At 45.8% G+C, this 18368-nt stretch overlaps 1 protein-coding gene across 1 annotated transcript in view; it reads left to right on the top strand.

Moving 5' to 3' along the window:
- Nucleotides 1–18368, top strand: part of DSC2 (desmocollin 2) — a 106699-nt gene that overhangs the window by 17893 nt on the left and 70438 nt on the right. The window contains exons 2-3 of the mRNA XM_069620957.1: nucleotides 5409–5493; nucleotides 13505–13707. Coding sequence (XP_069477058.1) covers nucleotides 5409–5493; nucleotides 13505–13707 — 288 coding nt within the window. The remainder of the gene's footprint in view (nucleotides 1–5408; nucleotides 5494–13504; nucleotides 13708–18368) is intronic.

Genomic DNA, 18368 nt, shown 5'->3' with positions numbered 1-18368 from the left:
GGAGTTTGGACTCAAATCGTGAGGGCATTTTTCAAACTAAGACTCTCAAAGTTGTACATTCCTGTCATTTGGTTACAATAAGTTATCACTGTTTCTATAAAATATATATTTGTTGCAATTCAACTCCCCAAAGTGTTTGGGTGCGCCTCCAGAAGTCTGGGTGGGTCAGTGATCACATGTCTCTCCTTGCTGGCAAAGGGCTGTTGACAGGAAACACTCAAAATTAACATACCCCATTCAACAGAAAGGGGCTATTGTCTCTCTCCTCCAGGCTGAAGGGGGAAACCCCCTCCCTCCCTCTCACTCAGAAGGGCCATGTGATATCCTGTCTCCTATGGTGAGTCTCTGGGGTGTTAAGAGTTTTCAGCCTCTTGGCCTCTGGGAACAGCAGGTGGCTAAGATGTTCAATTAACCAACAAGCTTTGAAGTCCCTGCCCCTCTTGCAACTCCTAAATACAGTTTCCCTGTCAGAGTTTAGACCGCTAGCGCCGCCTTGGGGAATTTGTCGGTACTGCAACCATTTTTGGGTTCTATCTTGAATTACTGCATTTCCATAGAGTGGTCTTTTGCTTGATAGAATAGGACCCTTGCTTAACATTGTTTTGATGGCATCCTTACAGTAGAATGGTGATGTGGAACCCCCCACAAGAAGGTTGTATCTTTGGAGTGGTCTTGTGCCAACTGCGCAGTTCTCCTGGATTCTGGCGTGAATGTGGGCGGCGATAGCTCATCCCCACACCTACCCAGTCTATTGATTTAGTTTGTTCTGGGATAGAATAATGGGCGGCGACAGCTCATCCCCACATCTACCCAGTCTATTGATTCAACATGGGTCAAAACCCTTGACACTACCCTATTAAAAATGTCATATTGATACTGTATTTTAGAGCTTTGCCTGATGACGCCATGTTTATGGGGGTAAATGATGAACCCATTTTACACTTCTGTGAAGGTATATTATATTAGAGGGATAATACTTTCAATAAAGGATAGCAATTTGTATAGATAATGGCATATTTTAAATACACTTGGGTACGATTCCTCACATGGTAATAATAGTATTTATTACTAAATGTACGGTTTTCAAAAGTATCGCTCTCTGTCCGAGTTCACCCTTCCAGGACTGAAATCGGTGAGTGCTTGTTGTTTTAAAGAGCTCCATGACAAGGGCTCAACTCGCTGAGCCACCTTACCAGCTTTTAGCTGGCTGTACACTTCCTACTATTTGTTTGCACTGAAATATTAATCTTGTGTTGCAATAGAATACATTTTTTGATCGTTCAGATGAAAGGATTCCTATCAATTTCCATGTTTCAACAACTCGCCCTATTCTGCACCTTGTACTAAGTGAGGTTTAAGCAACACGCCCTATTCTGCACCTTGTACTAAGTGAGGTTTAAGCAATCTATTTCAAATCTGCTTATTTCCCTAGTGTCACACTGTATGTCTTTCAGGGTCGTCCTCTCCATGATCACCCCTTGTCCCCCAATGGGCCTAAAATATGTGGTTGGAGTGGATTTTGAAACGTTCGCCTTCTGCAGTTAAAATACGCTGATCGTATCCCATAGGAAAACGCAACTTTGAAAATGGAAAATAAAGCAAACTGCTTCATGGTGGAGGGAGGAAATATGTTTTCAGTGTTTTACCTTCATCTTCTGAGTACCTAATACTGACGTCCCTGAAAATGTGTAATTTAAAGGATAATGATGATATGTTATTTAAGTATCACTTTCACCAAAGCACATATTTACATACATTATCACCCAACCGGAGTTGGTACTCATTTATCGTTCTCAGAATCCGTGCAAGGATTCAAACATGCGACCTGCAGATCACACACATATTTCAGCAGCGAGCACTGGATCAACTGAGCTATTTTATTGGTTTAGGATAACATGACTAAATAATAATCCAGAATTCCTTTTTTTTCGTGAAAATTGTGAGCATCCATGTGTTGCTCAGTTCACCAGGATCATGAGCTATTCAAGCACTCTGCGAAATTCTACAATAAACATTAATGATATGAGTGTATAAAATTAAACCATCGATTAGACATCTTATAGAACTACATTATGGTGCGTGTTTTGTGACCTGTTTTGTGTAACTGGCAAATCCGGCATCTTGTCAGGTCTAGCACATTGCTCCTGATCCCCGCACCTCTTAAAACAAACCTGTTTGTCTATTTTTTTTGTTTTTATATTTTTTTTAATTGGTGGGGCAAAATTGGAGCCAATTGCTCACTTGTCTGCACAACCCGTATCTTATTGTGCCGCGACTCAACCCTCTCCCCACCCCAGCCACCCGCTGCCAACATTCACCATACTGCTTAATCTGGTCGAGATGACCGCACAAACCTGTTGTGATTTCAGACGCATTACAGCCAATTCGAGAGACATTGCTGTGGGGGGGCGGGGTGGCTCTTTTGGGGGAGGGGGGAGCTATAGCCCCGGGTTTTTCGGTTGTAGATCCGGGTGATCAGGTGCTACAACCAAAAGGCTAGCTAGCCCAGAGTCCACATTCCCGACATCAGCGTAGCCACGGATCTTTTACACACCTAGCAATACCCCCAGCCATGCCGGCCCCAAGGTTGCGCGTTGTATGTTCCCACCCCTATAATGGCGGTGGAAATGAGAAACACACTTCTATATTTAACCATGGAATGCACTGCTCACGCCCACTGATGGTATCAGCGGCCCTTCACCAAAGCAGGTGCCGGAAGATATTTTAATATGGATTCAGCTCTAGGCTGACACTGCACATCGCGCGATGGTCGTTGTGTGCATTACAGGCGTGAAACCTGTGTTCCTCGAATACTCCCACTGCTGGACTCCCCACTGGCCAATGTACGCATCTGCCAAGAAGGCCATGGCGATTGCAAGATTTGCTCTCCCTGGCATGTTTCTGCAGGTTTTATGTGTGCTGGGCTGTTTTGTTAATATGTTCTATTTAGAAAACGTCCTGGTGGCTTTACTTAGACACCAAAACTGCCAGAAGTCCATTGATGCGGACGAGGAGAAAATAGCTGAGACAGACAAACCTGCTCTTGGAACCGATCTGCAGTGTTTGCAGCGGGTGTCGGTAATTACAGATGTGTGTGTGTTTATTCACCTGCTATCTGCAGCCTTCAACCCCTAGTTCTATCCCTTGGTTTCAGTAAGGTGCATTTGTGATGTTTCTATTGCTGTTGTGCCCTTTGTACATATCGTATCGTAGAGGGTGGCCGGTAGGCCTGAGATTATGAGAAGCATCTACATTCAGTCTCGGTTTTTAAACACATTCCACTGCATTCTGGGACGCGTAGTTCTGTTTCAGTGTCATTGCAGACCTACATCTCTAAAAATGCAAAGAGCTCCTATGCAGTAGGAGTGGAGAAATGTGAGCCTAACAATATTAGCTTTTCCGTGCGTGTTAACAAATGGAGAGTGTCTAACCCACTTCCCTTCAATGAAGCGGCAGTCTCGGGAAGGAAAGTTCATTCCTCTCGTAAACCAAGGGCACTTGGTTTACGAGAGGAACACTGGGCTGTACTGGTTTAGATGTTCAGAAGGAAGGAGCACAGGTCTCATGTCGCTTCAACTGCACACGTAGCACATTATTTTCCGTATTCTAACTCGTGTACTGCATTAGCTTTCACAGAACTAGTGATTCAATGCACATCACATGGCATAGCATTTAAATGCGATGGATTGTAAACCAGTTTGTGTTCACTATGCATCCATAGCACACCATTTTTCAATGGCAACACGATTTGCCTGTACAAATGCTTCTGTGTACTGTGTATGACAAGACTTCCGGAATATTGTAATCTCATACAGGGTACAATTGCAAGCTACTAGTCGGCCCTAAAGTCACTTGCCATCTCAATTCTGTACATACAGACATCACACCATGTCGTACTCGCCAAGAGTCCATCATTGGCCAATGGTAAGTGCACATTCTGCACCCCGATCTCAGATATTCCCCTTTAGAAGAGACTGTATCCAGTGGCTTTGTTTAAATCCAGTTTCTTGTGGAACCTGTTTTGTTTGGCTTCCTAATCTGAATATTTGGGGCGATGGAATAACCTCAAACTACTCTGGGCTCTCTCCTGTTGAGTGGATGGTGATATGATAGTTTATTTATATAGCGCCTATACACAATCTGTTTCAAAGCGCTTCAAGGCAAGGGAGGGACCAAGGGACATTGACGTTCTTACAGGCCATGAACAGTAAGGATGTGAAATTAACTATCGTACTCGGTCTGGACATTTCAGATAGATAGTGCAGGAGCTCGACATAGATAATGAAGGTAGTGGGAAGGAAATGGAAACGGGCAGGCGACTACCGTACTAGGCCTGACAACATTTCTGGTAGAGCCAGAGAAAAACAAAAGGTGAGGGAGAGGGGAGCAGAAAGGAAGGGGAGGAACAAAACAAAAGACTATCGTACTAGGCCTGACGACATTTCAGATAGTGCTGTGGGGGGCAGGGGCAGAAATAAGTAACTGGAGGGGGGAGGAAACAGACAAGGTTGCTATCATCCTAGGCCCAGTTACAATTCTGATTGAGTAAGTGCATAGAAGAAAGTAAGGGGGGGGGATAGGGAGAGGAGGAGAGAACATATAGTAAGCAGTCAAAAAGAGTGGAGAAGCAAGAGGGGAAGAGTGAATACAATTGCAGAAGTAGTAACACATAATGTTGCAAGCCTGGATACAAGATGCAAGGAGGTCCAGCATGAGAGTTGAGAAAGGGTGTCGCACTGTGAATCAATGAAGTCCATAAAAGTCAAATCGGGCATTGGCCACAAGACAGTGATGGTGAAACCAGATTGTATCAGGACAGACTCCTGCAGAAGTAGGCGGAAGGGGGGGGGCGAGCAGGGTAGAAGAATCAAGTAAAACAGGCAACACCTTTGTGTGAGGGAACATCTCGGGGTGACCAGAGGGGGTGGAGGATGGCCCGTGAGGATAGAGGGAGTAAACACAAGTTGGTGCATGCTTACCTGCTGTCTGAGCAGGGGGTCGGGTCCTGGGTCCTCCTGGTCCAAACAGGAATTGCCCTTTTCTTCTTTAGCCCTTCACTTCGGACGCCCGGGTGAGAGACACCCTTGATCTAAGAGAGCAGGAAGGAAGAGGCAGGGCTAAGAAGGTGGGCGTGGCTTAGACCAGGTAACCTAGATCCACTTCCACCTGCTTCATAATGCAACATTTTAATCATTTCCCTTGCCCCTCCTTAAACCGTGTCAGCGATGTTATTCTTTAAAAAAAAAGGTTCATAATTGATATTTACCAAATGTATGTTAAATGCTACACTTGTTTTTCCATTAAATAGTTTGCTATTTGTGTATAGTCTTTACTCTCTAAGAATTTATGGTGCAATATAAAACAGCACTAACTTAGTTTTCATGTTTTCCTTCCTCCCTGCCCACTAGGTTTTATGCTCACTTTGTGAAGGATGCAAGAAGGTGAAATTAAGAGTTCCTTCCAGAGTAGACCCTGGGATGTTAATTGGAAAAGGTAAGGATCCTGCTTTTATCGACCAACTACTTTGTGGCACTCCTTCCATCAGCAATGTTGGTGTGTTTCATTTTCAACTTGCATATCTGTGAAACTTTATATTTGCATTCCATTCAAATACATCCGAATACATTATTGCATTGACTTACTCCCAACAAAAGGTAGATGTCGCATCTGTCAGGGCAAATGTACAATCTCTAAAGCCAACGAACATTGAATGCTAGCACTCACAGAAGTTGCAGATCGTTGCCAAAGAGTACAGTTACTACCCATGCACTTAAATTGTGAAGGCTAATAAATACATTCTCCAGCCAAAGTGCAATTCTTACGCCAGTGAGTAGCTGGAAGTCACTTATTCCTCAGTGTACACATCGAAACATTAAAAAGGTAGGCTAAAGGATATACAATGTATTTTGGGCAACATTAGATCTATAGAAATGTTCAATATAATCCAGGCTAACCACTCGCTAGCTATTTTCTCTTTTTATTTTTTATTTTAATATTTATTTTTTTGTTGCAGTCCTTTCTATTTGAAAGTGAGAGGTTTATTTTTAAGTATTTTTTTATTTTTAAGGCCAAGCTCTACTGAATAACATTTGATTTTGATATGAAATGACATTTATAATGCGTCTATGTAAGTGCTTCAAGGTGTGACGTGGCAAGGGAGGGGAACAAAGGGAGGGCAGACAACGATCTTACTAGGCCAGGTGTCATTCAGATCGCGCAAGTGCGTGGGAAGGGGGCAGGGACAGTGCAGTACAAGATGATAACAATAAGTAACGGCCAGCAAGTGGCAAGTGCATGGGTAAGTACGGACATCCGGTGTCAAGGGCTAGTAGGGGGGGACTGTAGGGATACAGAAACATTCCTAGAGTGCAGGGTTTGCCCAGTGGGCAGTGCAGGTGTGAGACGCTGGCTGGGGAGGGACCTGGGCCCGAGATCGAAGGGTCTCCAGATAGCCAGTGCAGTTCAGGTTTCATCCATGAGGTCAGCAGAGGAGAGGAGGGGGGAAAAGTAGAAGCAAAGAGAAAGGTTTTGAGGTGCTTCCGGAACTGGAACTGGTTCTCCTCAAGTTTAAGACTGGGAGGCTGTTCCAGAGGGAGGCACCAGCTGAAGAAAGAGATCTACCACCAACTTGTTGGTTGGAGAAGCGGCTAACCCTGAGGGAGTTTGAGGCGGATGAGCGGAGAGCACGAGAAGGAAGAGATTTACGAAGGGAGAGTTGAAGGTATTGAGGACCCAGGCCCCAGAAGGCCTTGTGGACAATGCAGAGGGTTTTGAACTTTATCCTCGAAGAGGCAGTTGTGATAGTCCAGTCTAAAGAGAACCAGAGCTCTGGAGACAGTGAGCTTTTGGGGGAAGGAGAGGAAAGGAAGAATCGCTCTGAGGAGCTGGTAGTGTGACTTCTTAGAAACATCAGAGATGTGAGGAGAGAAGGAGAGTGTGGAGTCGAAGATGACCCCTGAGGTTTTTAGCCTTGCAGGTGGGAGCAGGAAGAGGGCCAGGAGAGGCTGGCCAGAGAGCTACAGGGAAGGAGGGAACGGGTGTGCCGATGAGGAGAATCTCAGTCTTACTGGCATTAAGGCAGAGGTCATTGACGGCACACCACTCCTGGATAGCAGACAGACAGTCCAAGATGAGGGAAAGAGAGGAGGAGGAGTCCGAGGGTAGCCTGAAAATGAGCAGGGTGTCATCCGCATAGCACTGAAAGTTGTGGTAGAGAGTGGCGATGCGGTGGGCAAGGAGTGCCAGGTATTGGTTGAACAGCCAGGGAGAGAGGTTAGACGCCTGGGGGACACCACAGGTAGAGAAAAATATAGCAGAGAGGAAGGACCCAAGCTGGACCTGGGAGGGTCGGTCAGAGAGGAAAGAATGTCAGCCATGCCTGAGCCTGAACAGTGATACCCATGTTATCACAGAGACAGTTGAGAAGGATGGCTTGGTTGACAGTGTCAAAAGCAGAAGAAAGATCGAGCAAGATGAGGACGCAGGGGGTGTTTGAGTCAAGGTTGGAGAACAGGTCTTCATGGATGTTCAGGAGAGCAGTGTTTGTCAGCTCAGAATCCAGACTGATGGTCGTGAAGACAACCAACAGATTCAGTGTAGAGATTAAGCTGCGAGATGGCCAGTTTCTCCAGGAGATTGCCCAGGAAGGGAGTTATGGAGATTGGGCGATAGTTAGCTGGGCAGGAGGGGTCGGCAGAGGGTTTCTTAAGAGGGTGCACAAGGGAGTGCTTCAGTGGGGAAGGGAAAACTCCAGTGGCAAAGGAGTGATTGCAGAAATCAGCCAGGGAGTCGATGTGGTCCTTCATAGTTTTGGAGGAGCAGGGGTGAACCTGTTTCGATGAGACTTTCATAGATGGGACTTGTCTAGAAACCTAGTCAGCGGATAACAGAGGAAAGGCAGAGAAGGAGGGAGGAGAGGTGGCTGCAGAGGGGCCAGAGGAAAAGCAGCAAATAGGGAGGGAATGGGAGGAGAGTGAGGACAGGATGTCCTGACATTTAGAGATCAAGTGAGAACCCAGTGCTGTGCAGCGGGCCTGGGAAGGGACAGGAGAGGTAACGACTGCAGCAGGATTGGCCAGTTCCTTGCAGATTTTAAAGAGTTCCACCGAGTTGTTAGATGCTGCAGAGACGCGGGCTTGAATATTAGCTCTTATTGGTTAGGACAAAGAGTTGGTATTGCCTTTGCAGCAGGCCAGTTTGTTGGAGGATGCACATGAAGCATGCCATTTCCTCTCGGCCACCCTGCACTTGCGTTTTAGGGTGATGAGTCAGAGTCGTACCAGGGGTTGCACTTGGCTTTGGGCCTCAGGCGGATTCTCATGACTGGGGCAAGGATAAGAGTATCAGATATAGCAAAGTGGAGCATGGAGAGGGCTGTGTCAGGGTGAGAGTCAGCCAAAGGGGTAGGGGGGTGAGAAGGTGTCAGCGAAAGCCTCCGCTGACACACGGTTCATGGGTCGGATAACCGAGCAGGTGGGTGGCAGTGATGGAGGTGGCCTGGCCTGAGGGGTAGGCAGGGTAATGTGGGAGGAGAGGAGGAAGTGATCACTGCAGGAGAGAGGAGTGGTGAGAGGGGCAGAGAGGGGAAGGTCTGAGGAGATCCGAACATCCAGAGTGTGCCTTGCAGAATGAGTTTTGCCAGAGGGGAGAATGGTGAGTGAGAGAGAGTCACAGAGGTCGCAAAAGAGTCCAGAGGGAGGACAGGAGGCATCCAGGTGGATGTTGAAGTCTCCAAGAAGAAGGAGGAGTTGAGTGGTAGAGTCCAGGAGTGAGGGGGAGAGGTCCGCCCACTCGGAAAGGAAGGAGGAAATCTGACCAGGTGGCTGATAGATGGTTGCCACAGTAAGGAAATGGCTAGGGGAAGAGAGCGAGCCTGCAGATGAGGCATTCAAAAGAGGAGTAGGCCTGCGAAGAAACGACAGAGGCAGGAATCCACTCGGGGAAGATCAAGGCTACACCCCCGCTGGAGCGGTTAGACCTGGGTGCAGAGAGGATCTTGTAGCCATCGGGTAGGCCGAGAGGGAAGGGGATGGCAAGGTAGCCAAGGAGGAAGCAGAGGTAGTCACTGAAAGGGGAGTGGGGGAAGCAGGAGAAGAAAGAAATTTGATGCGGCGCAGGAAGCATCTATCAAAGAGGTGAAGGTTGGCCTGAGGGCCTTGGACCAACACGGTCCCATTAGAGTAAACATTAATGATGACCTTAGAGGAATGGAAGGAGGCCAGGAGGGCATCCCAGTGGGTGCCACCATTAATGGGAGAGGAGGAGAAAGGAGAGAGAGCACAGAGACCATATGAAGGGTCCATAGGTCTGTTGAAGGCACGATAAAGAGGATGTCGGTGAGAGTTTCCTTAGAGGAGGCACTGGTGTAGGTGTCGGCGAAAGGGAGGCCTAGGTTGGGGACCAGGATGTCCTTTTTAAACTTCTTCCTGCCAGATTTTGTGAGGAGAGCAGGATAGTCAATAGAGAAGCAGTTAGAAAAGATAGGAGAGACAGAGAGCACCATAGCATAGGTGGGAGAGAAGCGGGTGAAGGGAGAGGGGGAGACACTAGTGAAGGGCAGACAAGACAGTTAGATACAAGCAATAGGACAGATGACAGTGCTTAGGATTGAAGTGCTTAGGATTGAAGAGTTCACAAAATGCACATGTTAAGACAGGTGAGAAGACACACCTAAGTTTGAGAATCCTAAATAGGGGAGAAAAGTCCTAAAATGTTCACAATGCAGTTTTTTAAATACTGATACAGTGCATATTAAAATAACAACACCATAGGGGGAAACAACAGAGTTAAGGGTCTGAAGGAGGGGAGCTAGTGGGACTATCCTGGAAGGCTGACTGGCAAACTGGCGTCCCCTGAGGACACCTGCAGACACAACAGGAGCTGCTAAGTGGGAGCCGCCCTTTACCTTCCGGGCCCTTGGCCGTGGGGCTGCCGGGCAGGGGCTGCCCTGGTAGCGCCTGTAATGATGAGGGGGAGGGCGTGACAAACAGGGTGGGGTAGGCGGGAGGGAGGGAAACAGCAACGGAGACAACGGAAGGGGAGAGGGGGCAGGTGGAGCACACGCAGAGGGGGGAACAATGAAAGAAGCACAATTTGAAACACACGGCCCACAGAGGGTCAAGATACCTTTTTACCAGCCTGCAGTCACCCGCTCAGCACAGCATGGAAAAGTAAAATGTAGCCTTTTCCCATAGATTATTTACAAGTGTGTTTGATGGATAATCATTAGCTATAGTTTATTTCTAGTTATCCCCAGGTGTTGAAGAGCAAGCTGGTGATGTAATGAACTCTCCACTCAAACGAGAAATGATTTTCAAATGGTGTCAACCTTTAAACGTATTACTGAGACTCCAGAGTCAAGCTTTTTAGCACAGTGCATTGCACATTACAACACATTAATTCTGTTCAGGTGACAAAATGGCTGCTCCTCTGCAAGAGTAGTGGCTAACGTGCCTACTCGGCCCCACACGAATATTAAACCAGCAGTGATCTTCATCATAGAGCTGAAACTGGCATGCTTCAATTGCTGTTTGGGGTAGCTAGTGCAGGCCGAGGACAGGCTTTGTTCTTGAGCAGTGGGTGGGAGCTGGTACAGACGCAATGCAATTGGCATTAGAATGGGGGTACCAAAATCAAATGATGTCCACCTAAAGTTATATAAGAATAGGATCTTTTAATAAAAATGGAACACAAATGCACACACCTATTATAAAAACTACTGTCCCACCTCTGTCTGGGAAAATCGAGAAGAGAAATCAAGGAGCAAAGTAAAGGTACACTCTGGGTTGGTAAATTTGAGGTTGTCTGGGAACGATTTCTTCAGCAACATGTCTGTTATTAGATCTGTCCCTGCAAAAGGTAGAGCAAGGGGTTTAAGAGTCTCTAAGGTCATTTTAGGTTGTCCGGGGGTACAGGGCTGCTTGACATGAGCTTCAGGGCTCAACAGTGTCCAGCCAAGCTTGCAACTGCTTTGAGTGGTGATGGGTACAGCATGTGGTGTGGTTGCTTGTATGTTATACCCTTGACTTAAAAAAGAAATATGCACTTAGATTGAAAAACACTGTTTGGCATGCTTCCTTTTGTTACTGATGTGTCTTTTACCATTTACAGTTTGAGTAGGCGCAACCATAACGTGTGAGTTGCATAAATCTATAATGGAGTGTCTACTGGTGGGACTAAGAGGAGTGGGGCAGATACGAATTACCCCTCATTTGATCTCCTGAGCAAACATCACAAACGTTAGGGGAGTGGTTATACTTGCCTCCAATGGCATTCCTTGGCGAATTGAACTTTTAACACTTGATTTCAATGTGACATTAACTCGTGTAGGCTATGGGCCAGTCTTTATGATTCACCAGGTGAAAAGTGGGTACAGAACTCACTGGGTAGAATAGAATGCTGGGCCGTGTAATGAATCTATGGTATACTTATGACTGACTTTTCAGCATTAAATCTAGTCGAAATGTGTTTTTTTTTTTTTTAGATCTATTAATCGTTTAGCTATCTTAATGTTAATGCCGACCTAAGATTTCGTTCGGGATAATTTGAAAAGATCTATCGTTCAAAAATGATTTTGTGCATACCCTGAGGCACTGTTGGTGCTGGGAGATTGTACATCTTGATGAAAGTTGAACTTCTCCCAAAGGCACAGATGTGGTTAGTCAAGTCAGCGTGGAGCTATTGTGATGGGTGGCCATTCGCTGCCTTCTCGGTTATGCAGTGGCGCTCTCTCCTCAGCCTGCACTCATACTCTCTGATCCTGGGAGCACTAACACTAGCAACACTTTTACACCCTGAAGGACTGCCTTTCAGAGCATTCCGGATTGATTGTAATTGGGATCCTCTGTGCTTGTGTTTTAGATGCTTTGCTACTCTTTATATATGCAACATGTCCCAGAGGGTGTCAGTGTTTTACATTTGACACCCTGAAGTGTGTATTACCCAGTGATATTGGAAGAGAATGCACACATGAAGTGTTTTTTTTTTTTTTTGTCTACCTGAAGGCAGAAGAACAGATCCTCAAATTGAAAGAACGCCTGTAAGGATTGCTTTTCTCTATAATGTTTTATTCCGAATAATTTTCGGATAGGTTCAGTTACAAAAGAAGGAAAACCAACTGAACAAAGTTGGATGACATTACAGAGGAACTGTTTGGACAAATTGAATTAAAAAGTAAAACTAACACGAGTAGTCCTACTCCACTGGGTCTTTTACTTCTGTAGTGACGACTTCATCCCTAAATCGATGGACAAATGTGGCTCCAGTTCGGTTTTTACACCAAGGCTTACCTTGCTTTGACTGCTAAATATGCTGCTACTCCCAAGTGCAGAGCTCTATGCAAAGCCGAGTTTCTAGTGCTAGTCACCCGCATTGTTTCAGTCTCTCCAAGTAGTCCTCCTCCCAGCATAAGGCCATTAGTACATTCAACATGATGCGCTTGGGGAACATGCTGTCACTAACCTCAATACCTCGAATCCCGATTGCAACAGCTTGACGTGAAATTTGTCTGAACTTTGATTGTTAGATTGCAATAAAATATCTGTTGTGCAGTTTACACTTACCATTAAACTTTGCACCGGAAGTGCCTGGCAGTGTTTTTTCAAAGCAGTCTTCTGAGAGTTCATGGGTCTCATTACAAGCTGGCTGGTGTGGTAATAATGTTCTGGACATACAGTAGCACATTATAGCGCCGGCCAGTTTGCTGGAAAGTTGGAGGATTCCCCTCCAGCTATTGGCTGGAGGGGAATCCAACAGCTCTCCAGATGATTTTGCCAGAATTACCGGCGCCGGAATTACTGGCATGTTAATTCCAGTAAAATGCCCATATATGCTATGGCATTTATAAGGCGCCTATACACTAGTGTTTCAAGGCATGTATATAGTCCTATGGACTCAAAATTAATGGGGACTAACACCAGCATCGCCAATTTGTAATCTGGTGGTAGTACTGCTGAATTAAATGGTGTTTACAGTTTGGTGGTATCCCAGTGAATTTACTGGCAGAAAACAACCAAACTTGTAATGATCCCCAATGACTTAATTGGAGTTGTAAACCCACCACCGGTGTAATAAAAATGTCTTTCCAGGTCTCTTCAGCCACTTCATTTTTAAGCACTCAGCGTGTCCTTCACTGAAGTCCTGTTAAAAACAAGCATTAAGTATTAGGGAATGCTGTTAGATGCCCAGGTACTTGCACCATTTTGCACCTGCTCCCTTCAATGGCCAGTTAATACCACTGCCAGTGTCCCTGGCAAGTGCCTTTCCGCTGCCTAGACAAAAGCCCAAACTGTTGCTAGTGTTTGTTTTATGTATGATGATGGGGATACAGATTTGATTTTCTGCAACCTACACTTCTTGGTAGCAGAAGTAGATCCCCATTCTGTCCTTTTGTGCCTGTTTTTAAATGTCTTTTCGAATGGAAGGTGGGAGGCGGGTGGTGTTGGTGCTGCAGATAGGTCTATATTGATGAGCATATAAACGTCTTTGTTTCGAATTTCTTCTACAGTCAACTTGGAGGATTGTCTCATCTCCGATCATTTGATGGTGCTATCGAGTGATCCAGACATTCTAGTCGAAAAAGATGGTTCGCTTTATGCAAGACGAGGCATTTCAATGACCTCAGAAAAGCGGACTTTAACTCTCGGCCTTCATGACCTGTACAGTCAGACTAAAAGGAAAATTAAGGTTCAATTGATCCACAAACAGAAGGTAAGGCAACTTTTTTGTCCTCCGTTTTTGCCCCACGTGCGGAATGCTCTAGGGCAGGGGTCTGTAACCTGCAACTGTCCAGATTTTTTAGACTACAACCTCCACGAGTCCTCACCATTGGCTGTGTTGACTAGGACTGGTAGGATGTGTAGTCCAACACATCTGGGGAGCCAAAGGCTGCAGACCAATACTTGAGATTGTGTGTCTTCTTTCCACTTACGAGTTGGTAATGCCATCCAGTACATGGTGTGCTGAACTTGTGAGATTGTTTTGATATGCCTGCACTATTTCAGCTATGTTGCCCCAATGCATAGTACCGTCATATGTTTGAAATAAACACACATACATTGGATAGCCAAGTCTGCATTTCTCACCTAGCGATGCAACTTGTATTATGGAGTGAATGAATTGGCTAAATTAAGGAGACCATTTTAAAACTGTGGACTTGGAATTTATTGTGACAGTCAATGTGTCACCGTACTGCAGCAGTTTCCCGTGAACATGGTCCTTCAATCTGTGAACGGGTTTTTCTACAGGACTTCCTCTTGGGTTCAAGAGGTTTGAACATGTCTAGCACAGGCACAGTGCAAAGTCTGCTTCATATCGTGTTTAAACAATCCAATTTTTAAAAGGTGTGTGCAGTAAGGCATGGCTTGAAAGCTAAACTTCGACCTCGTAGCTTGGCGTTTCCATACGTTTTGCAAAGGAGGGAAAACATTGCACGTGTCACTGACTGGCGTTGTGCTGTTGCATTCGTGCAGTGCATGGACAGCGAGGTGTTATTGAATATAGCAGCATGGGGGCAAGAATCCGCATTCATGTCCCATCTGCAACGCCACGTGTCGCTCACTCTGTGTAAGACACTGATGTAGAGATTGTTTTAACTACTTCTTTGAGGTGGCTGTCTCTGCACCCTCATTCCACTCTGGAATCTTGAATTATTTTCCTCCCGTTTTTCAACCCACCATATCTAGTCCTTGCACCGAAGTCCTATTGAAAACGAGCATTGACGGGGCCAACGGTCGTGGCTTGTTTATAGGTAGTAGATGGGTATTTTCTATGAAGTGCTATCATGTTCACTGGTAATCGCTCAGTTTTCCAGCTGTTGTCGTTTTATGGGCATTTTGGCAGTGCATGACAAAAAATGATGCCATGCGTGCACAAAAGCCAAAACTGTTGGCTATGTCAGTGCTCGTTTCCTACGCCAATGCCTCATGTTGGGTGTGTATGCTGCGCCTACTACGTGGTGCAGTGGCAAAGCCAGTGGCATTTGTAGATTTATGTGTACAGTCATTGTGATGGGGGTCACCACAGCGGGAAAGAATGGTGCTGAGGTGGGAAAGAAAATGGTTGAGGAACAGGACTACACTGGGACATACACTTGGTTGAGGCACCATTGGTAGAAAGTGTCCCACAATTCCACAATACGACTTGTTCCTTTAAATAACTGACTGAGCGCAACCGAAGGGGCTATTTTTGGTCAAATATGGTGCAAATGATGTATTTGCAAGCATGGATGCCAAGTTATATTGATCAAAACGACTCCGATAACTGGCTCACGTTGGCCCAAAAAGTGGTCCACTCTGGCCCAAAAAAATGGTCTCATGCTAAAATCTTGGGCTGGCACTTTGGGCATTGTGCTATAGGACATTTGGAGCCTCGTGAGGAAGGGTGGTGTGTGGTAGAGTGCTGTGCATTGAGGGGTGAAGTGGAGCTCGGTGTGTCCAATCTGCGGCCCTGCTGAGGGGTATGGAGGGGAGGGTGCAGTGAACAGGGAAGAGATACTGCGCTGTTACTTCTCAGTACAGTATCTACTGTGTGGTTGCATTGCTTCATCAGCTGGCTGCTTGCCACCTGTGGGTGGGCAACGGCAGGGCCTCTTCATGCGGCTCCCTTGCAGACGTGCAGGCCGCCCATGAAAACAATACCTCGTAATGAAGCAAGTGGGTGATGCTCCCCTCGCTAAACTGTCCTCTGCCCTCCCTGAAGGCTGCAGGCCCATCCACACTAGGGCGCAAATGCAAGTTTGTTTTCAGGATAGCATCACCAGTAACGTTCTCCCGACAGGGTAACGAAAGCGGCCAGCAAGAAGGGGAAGTCCAGGGGCTCTCACAGCTCTAAAATAATCCCCAGACAAAAGTGAAGACAAGAAATATTGAATGCTGAATTTTGTATATGAAATATACATTAAAAAGAAGCATGGGGAGAGAATCCATCTCCTCTGGAAACACAACCACCAAGACACAGTGCATGAACTTTCTGCCCGAAAAGGGAACATTCACAAAGGAGCCCCTGGATTGCATAGGGCAGAATTGCCTACCTAGTGGAAGAAAGTCTAGTACTCCCTACCCCGCCACACACGCACACCTTTCCAGGAACAAAACCTGTGCTGCCCTGAAGTGGAACCCCACAAGCCCAAACAACGGTCACAAAGTCCACTTCTCAAAAGGAAGATGGACAACACTTGGAACAACATGAAGAATAGCAGACGGATAAAAAGCAACCTACTTCGTTCCACCCAGAATGAGTGGTTCTCAAACTCCCTAAGAAGTCCTTTGAACAGGCCATAACATCAACGAACACCGAAAACCCTCTTGAGTTTTGGGGTGCCCTTTACCTACCCAGAGCATTGGTACAGCTGGATGCTTTTTTTTTCAATGTATTTGGATGATGGATGTTTGTGGGCTGGCTGAGGTGCCTTGGCTCTGTTCTTGCACCATGCAGACACTGTCACTGGCCACGTTTCCCCCCCATATTTGAATAGATTCTTTTGGTCGATGAATCTGGGATTCCGCTTTTATTTGACAGTCTTCCTGAAGTTCATTTCTACATTCAATACCCCTTTGGAAGGCTCGTACGCTCAAGCTACTTTCTGATTGTGCATTTAGGCTTTAGTGGAAAGTTTTGCCAATCTGATGTAACTTCGTTATGTATTCAATCGAGTTCTTCCACTGGGTGACGGCGCCCACTACTGGACCGATACTCCACGTGGGATAACAGGTGTTTGTTTGGAGCCGAGGCTGTATTTCATTCAGATTTGGGTCCCAATTCAGTCAGTTGACACTCTGTGATGGATGCAGTCTTCCAAGTCAAGATGCTCTAAATAATTCGCAATGCATTATAAGCGCCTAAAAGCAAAGTTAGAAGAAAATAATGTGCTAGAAAAGTATTATTTATCCAGCAAAATCCTAAGGGGGGGATTGGCTGCTTGACTGATTTGGTGAAGGCAGGAAGCCCGATTTGCTCAATATTCATGTAGTGTTTCTGCTCTTTCCATAGTCCCCATTTCCACCTGTGCAACTTGCCATGGGCAGTGCAGTGTCCCCTTGCAATTACAGGTTAGGTGATTACACCCCCCCCCCTGAAACCTACTCAGCACAGAGTTGATCCACATCTTCAAAGGCCATTGGTCTACCATAGACTGTCATGCTTCTTAAGAGTATTCTTTTTGTTTAGTTTAGGTTTCTATTAAAGAGCTTTCTTCATGTGGTGATCTACTTATTTTTGTAATTTATTTGAAAAAAAAAATGTTAATGCCTGATGTGGTGGTATAATTGTTCGTTTAAGTTGATCATGATTTGCACGATTTAAGGGGAATCGTATTTAAATTGTGTGTCGTTACTGTTCCTATAAAAAGATGAGTTTGCTTTTTAAGTACAGACAGATGTTCACGTGAGCTAATGCCAGCAGCCATGTGTAATGGTGCATCCAATGTTTATTTAATTGCATTTTGGGAAGTGGTTTTCTTACCAAACAAGACATGTATATTGTGAAGAAATGAATTAAAGTAGCTGCTTGCCAGTGAAGCCATTCTCATGCTCCCCTAGGAAGTGTGTTCTTTGAACTGTGCAGCTGAGGACATGTTTGCGGTGCTGGAAATAGGGGTGGAATGGTGGGGGATCCCACAAGGGTGGGGGTGGAGTTTGGGGGGCGGTGCCTGAGGAGGGAGGGTTTAGGGGGGCGGAGCTGGCAGTTGACCTCCGCTCAAAGCAAATGTCAAACATAATAGTTTAAACTGCGCCATTTCTTGCATGCTGCTCCTTTTCCAAACGATATATAGATTCCACTTTAAACCACTTCCATGGCACTGGTGATGAGTTACTTCACTGTGTGGATAATAGTTTTGACCAGTGTTGCAGAGTAAATAGCCTTTTAAAATGCACAATTTTCATCCTATTTTATTTAAAAAAAACTCCCCCTTGGGTACTATTCAAACAGGGTGATTTCTGTTGGGCATAAGCAACGTTACCCCGCATAGCTCCTGCAGCTCCCCTCTGAAATCAATTGGGTGGTTGGCTGCATCGTGTGTGATAGTTTCAATCTTAATAGGGCTTTTTATTTGTTTATGCAATGTTCGTCAGATACAGGTATCCAACAAACATTGCATGAATAAATAATCCGGCTCCATATACCCGACAAACATTGCATAAACAAATAAACCGGGTCGTGGCTGACCTTCCTCTGGTGACCCCTTCAACAGGGTCACCAGAGGAAGTTAAAGTTTGCTCTTCATACAGCTGTGAACTGTATCACACAGTCCTGCTGTGTCCATGTAGGGTTGCAGAGCCAGCAGAGAGCTCATGGTGGCAATGAGCTGCACTGCCCCCCTACTCCGTGCCATCGCAGGTGCTTTTTTTTATTTTTTTCAAAATAATTTGGGT

Source organism: Ambystoma mexicanum, chromosome 5q, assembly GCF_040938575.1.
Source record: "Ambystoma mexicanum isolate Mex_15411 chromosome 5q, UKY_AmexF1_1, whole genome shotgun sequence".
Taxonomy (NCBI): domain Eukaryota; kingdom Metazoa; phylum Chordata; class Amphibia; order Caudata; family Ambystomatidae; genus Ambystoma; species Ambystoma mexicanum.
Note: the sequence above shows the minus strand (reverse complement) of the source record. Positions and strands in the feature narration are given on the sequence as shown.